Below are 4,857 nucleotides of genomic sequence, written 5' to 3' on the forward strand. Positions count from 1 at the left end.
ACGGAATATTCCGTTATAAGGGTTGGGTTTAAGGATTCTAGTCTTTGCCCCAAGCCCAACCCTTAAAACTGTCATTTGGCATTGCATAATTTTCACTAGAAAAACATAATAAACCTGATGATTGGAGGCACCTGAAATAAGATTAAACAGATCAAAGCATACAGTATGTTCAAAAACCAATAATTTATCACACTAAAAATAAACAGAACGTGAGAAGCATACAATATGCAAAAATATGCAAAGTGTGAGATTGATAACTGCTGTTCGAATAGTGCTAATCGGATATTACACCTAATGCAAAAATTGGAATACAGCCAGGACCGCGCGCAGCCGACTGCTGGCGCTCGCGCGCTGCTGCTGCTGCTGCTGCGGCGCCGCCGCGGCGAGCTCCTTCTGCGGCAGGGAGAGGGAAGGGGAGGGGACCTTGTGGGCGAAGGCGGCGGCGGAGATGGAGGCCAAGGCGACGGCGGCCGAGGCGGATGGGCCGGGGGCGGGCGCGGCGGGCGCGCGGCGGCGGCGGGGCGGGCGGGGCGCGACGTCGGCTGGGGCGGGCGGGGCGCGACGGCGACCTGGGCGGGCAGGGCGGCTGGCGCGGCGGCCGGGGCGGGCGGGGCGGGCGCGGGGACGCGACGGCCGGGGCGGGCGCAGGGACGCGACGACCGAGGCGCGGAGGGAGCGCGGGGCGGCGGCTGGAGCGCGGGGGGAGGTGGGGGCGGCGGCGGCCGAGGCAACTTCCTCACGCGCGCGGGGAACCAACTGCCTCCCGCGCGAGGTGGGAAGTAGAGTGCGGGTTGGGGGCAGTTTTCCCTCGCAATCCTCACTTCTATAGGCTGGGAAAGGGTTTGAGGGTTAGACCTCTAAATTTTTTTACGGATTTAAGGGTTTAAGGTTCTAGTCTATGTCGTTTTTCCGATGAAAACTGTAAAAAAAAGCGGTTATTTTTAAGGATTTGAGGGCTCTACTAGAGATGCTCTTAGGCCAGGCAGATGCCTCCCCTCGAAAATAATAATAACTCACAGTACAATTAAACATTTTCGTGACAAACAACATAAGTAAAGTTAGTCAACATAGTATCTGGAAGCTGGAACAAGCATGAATGCATTGTGATGCAAGGTTGAAGACCATGACATGTTTTCTGGATTTGGCAACTTTAATGAGATAAAGATCCAAGCATGACTACATGACACGGGAATGAAGAAAGACGAGCCCTGGCCTCAGCCCCCCTAGCAATACTGGGGCTTTTCTCCTTCAATTGCTCTGACTTCTTCCATTTCTCGAGCTTGATCATCTCCTCCTCGTTCCTGTTTCTCAACCAGCAAGCAGGAGAGGAGAGCTCCCAAAACAGAGAAATACTATACTAATTATCCCATGGACATAAGAGGGAAGGAGAGGGGAACATCAAGCAAGAACAAGCCTCATGTGGAATCGAAGGCATACAAAGACAGTTACATCATGCAATTTATTTCAAACAGAATCTGAACATGTAAATTTGCACGCGTCTGCTGACCTCAACGGGGTAAAAATAGTAGAAGAACTAGCTGTAAGTGAACAGCAAGAGAAGAACAAGTAGCATGTTAAGATTGGATGGAACATTAACTTGATTGCACCGCTATTAATATATGCCATATATTGGCTGCTAGTTCGCAATACATTGCGAGCTCATGTACCGAGTTCAGATAGAAGATTATATCATGTTCTTTCCTAATCCAACTCTATACATGTAATGCTGCAAAGCAACCATACAAGCTAATGGATGTTTACAGCATGGTCGACGATCAATAGGTCTTGCATGTGTTCGCCTTCTTCGCTCCTCTCATGGTTTTCCAAATCTTGTCCTGGTCTGAAGCGTGGCAATGCCCATAATTGGCATGTCCTCTCCAAGTTGCACACGGAGCAGCAACGTCGCACACAAAGCAGTAGCACTGCAGCACAGAGGAAACAAGATGCGGTGATAATCTAGTATGCAGACATGACCGTTTTCAGGCTTGAAATATAGGCTTGTCGGTGTGATTAAGTGGTACCCGACAAAATGAGACAATCGAAAAGAGAGAATAACAAAAATAGCACTAGTAAAAACTGAAAGTTCCAGAATACCACTAGTGAAAAACGAAGTACCAAAATGCCACTCAGTTCAGTGTTTTCATGCCAAAATACCACTAGTATTAAACTGAGACTAACATATTCAAAGAAAGACATATATACTCTTGCTGAGCAAAGGATACGGCGATGCACAGGGTCAAGATTGATAACCACAACTTTAATGAACCAGCAATCAAGCATGTGACCTTGCGAATTAGGAAGACAATAATTGGCACAAGTGCAAGAAGAAAAGCTCTCCAAGCACCAAAACGGATAACAATAAAGCAGGAATTGAGTACAGCAATGGATTACTATAGGACCCCAATAAATCCCGAACGTTCAGGATTTGACCATGGCAAATCGAACACTTTGGATGGTAATTTTAGTGACGTGAGGATGGAAAATTTAGTTGGCAAGCATGGCGACTCCATGCTCAGTGTATTTTTTGCCAGAATATTGTGTGCGTGCCAACTAAACTTGCTATCCTCACGTCACTAAAATTGACATAGAGAACATTTGATTTTCCATGGTAAAATCCCTAACATACGGGATTTATCATTTCCGCTACTATATTATACTACTTGCTTGAAATTTTGCCGTCACAAATAATGAATTGCCATATCATTTGCACTTTGAGCCTTTAAATGACTAGCATTGTGTGCTGCAGTTGAGTAGAGTGATGGATTACTATATGATACACTACTTGCTTGAAATTTGGGGTCCCTAATGATGAATTGCCGTATCATTTGCACTTTGAGCCTTGAAATGATTGGCATTGTTTGCTGCAGCTGAGAGAAAAAATCAGCCATGGGAGAGACAGAAACAGAGCCACAGCTCAGTGAAGTAACCAGATCAGCATACGGGGGCCTCTGCTCCAGACACGGTGCTGATCCAGCTACGCAGCCGTACAACCGACACAAAGAGAGAAGACCAAGGGAAAGAGAAGAGGAGAGGGGCAGCGCCTAGACATGCGCAGCCGGCCGGTTGAAGTCGGCGTCGAGGGAGCAAGCTTAAACAGGGACGGGATCGTCAGAGCGGGGTTCAGGCGGCGTGGTTGGCAGAGCAGTACGCGCCGGCAGTCGACATCGACATCGCCGGGACGAGCTGGGACAGGGGCGTGCCGCGGTCTGCCTAGAAAGGGAACTAAGGGACAGGAAGCAGCCGGGAGGAGCAAACGCGGGTGCGGCGACCCGGCGGTTGGGGGCAGCAGCAGTGGTCTCCCAGCTAGAAAAATTGACATTTGACGGGAGCAATATTTTTGGCATAAAAAACCTACTCTAGATTGCAGCGGTATTATGATTTATGCCACTAGCGACATTTTGGAATTTTTAGAACAATACCTGCTCGCAGTGCTTCTCGTGAGGGGTGGTCGCGAAGGGGAACTTGACGCAGAGATACCTCGCGTGCGGAAAATCTCTGCAGGCCACCTGCAGACACATCCAAATAGAAATCGCGCGGATCGCGGGCTCATTTGGGGAATGTGCAATCTGAGAGGGGAATGAAAAACCCGGTGAATGATGGCGCTCGTACCGGGCCGCGCTCGGCGAGAACCGCCAAGTCTTCGTCAGCGCCGGCGGCGGGGACGACGACGGGCCGGGCCTTGTTGGCGGCCAGGGGGTCGGCGGAGAGGATGAGGCAGTCGTCGTCGAATCGGCGGTTCTGCCGCGGCGTCCACATCTCGATCTCGTCGACGTCGAGCGGCGAGGAGGCGGTCGTCCCCGCCCTCTTCCGATCCCGCTTCCTGTTCCCCGAGCTAACCGATGGGGTGGGGAAATCGAAGATTTCGATCACCTCCAGGTCAGGCGCCGGTGCCGTCGGATTCGCTGGCGCCGGTGCCGTCGGATTCGCCGGCGCCGGAGACGGAGAGGGCGGCGTGGCGGCCGGGGGGGTTTTCTTCGTCCGCGACCTGGGCGCGGCAGGGGTCTTCTTCGACCGCGACTTGGGCGCCGCCGCCGCCGTCTCCTTGGTCCGCGACGATGCCGCGGCGTTGGGCGTCGTCCGGCTGACCCTCGCCATGGTGGACCGAAACCCTAGCGGTGGATTGGGCGGTGGCGAAGAGAGGCAGGCGAGGGATCGGGGAGGGGTTTGATTTTTGAAAAATGCGGAGGGCGACGCGAGGTTTTGAACGCGGCGGCTGGCGCATGGGCCCCGCAGTGCGCCGGGAGGGTGTCTCTGACAGGGGTGCCACCTCGTCTCGCCCTGGATTTGTTTCTAGAACTCCCGCTAGGTGCTCTGGTCAAGACTTCGTTTTTAAGGAAAGCGATTGTTTGTTCCCCGATTTCATTAGCGAAATCATAGATATTTTTTTAGAAGAACCATGTATTCAATCATAATAGTAGCAACACATAACATATATGGCTCTTCTCTCAAATAGTCCGAAGAAACAACACATAAAGAAATTTACATCATCACCGCGATAGAATCTAGCAGCCGCCGTCACCGAAGCGTTCGTCGGAGAAGAGAAACACAGGTCACCAACTTGCCAAGATCCAAAATAGTGTCATAGCAGTCAAGCTGCATTATGAGCCTTTGAACATGCGCCACCACAAGTGACGACGCACATGTCGATGTGGGTCGTCGATCGAAGAAGTACTTCACACATCATGGATCGTGGTCTTAAAGATCTCGACGGGTCGGACCAACGAAAAACTCTAGAACGACAACTATCTTCCACCGTGAAATCTCCGTGCGGACCATCCCTTGGACAAGACCGACACTCTAGCGTCGACCATCTCCAAGACACAAACTTCCAGCTCCACAACGATGCTGGAGACGCAG

The 4,857-nt window shown here is 51.4% G+C and overlaps 1 protein-coding gene across 1 annotated transcript; it reads right to left on the reverse strand.

The window, feature by feature from the left end:
• Window positions 1–1,574: 1,574 nt before the first annotated feature.
• On the reverse strand, window positions 1,575–4,178 carry LOC123410946. The gene is made up of 3 exons (XM_045103872.1): window positions 3,610–4,178; window positions 3,420–3,506; window positions 1,575–1,922 (listed from the first exon to the last, which is right to left on the reverse strand). The coding sequence occupies exons 1-3, from the start codon at window positions 4,093–4,095 to the stop codon at window positions 1,776–1,778; spliced, it is 720 nt and encodes a 239-aa protein (XP_044959807.1). The 5' UTR covers window positions 4,096–4,178; the 3' UTR covers window positions 1,575–1,775.
• Window positions 4,179–4,857: the final 679 nt, after the last annotated feature.

The sequence above is a fragment of the Hordeum vulgare genome, chromosome 1H (genome assembly GCF_904849725.1).
Source record: "Hordeum vulgare subsp. vulgare chromosome 1H, MorexV3_pseudomolecules_assembly, whole genome shotgun sequence".
NCBI lineage: Eukaryota > Viridiplantae > Streptophyta > Magnoliopsida > Poales > Poaceae > Hordeum > Hordeum vulgare.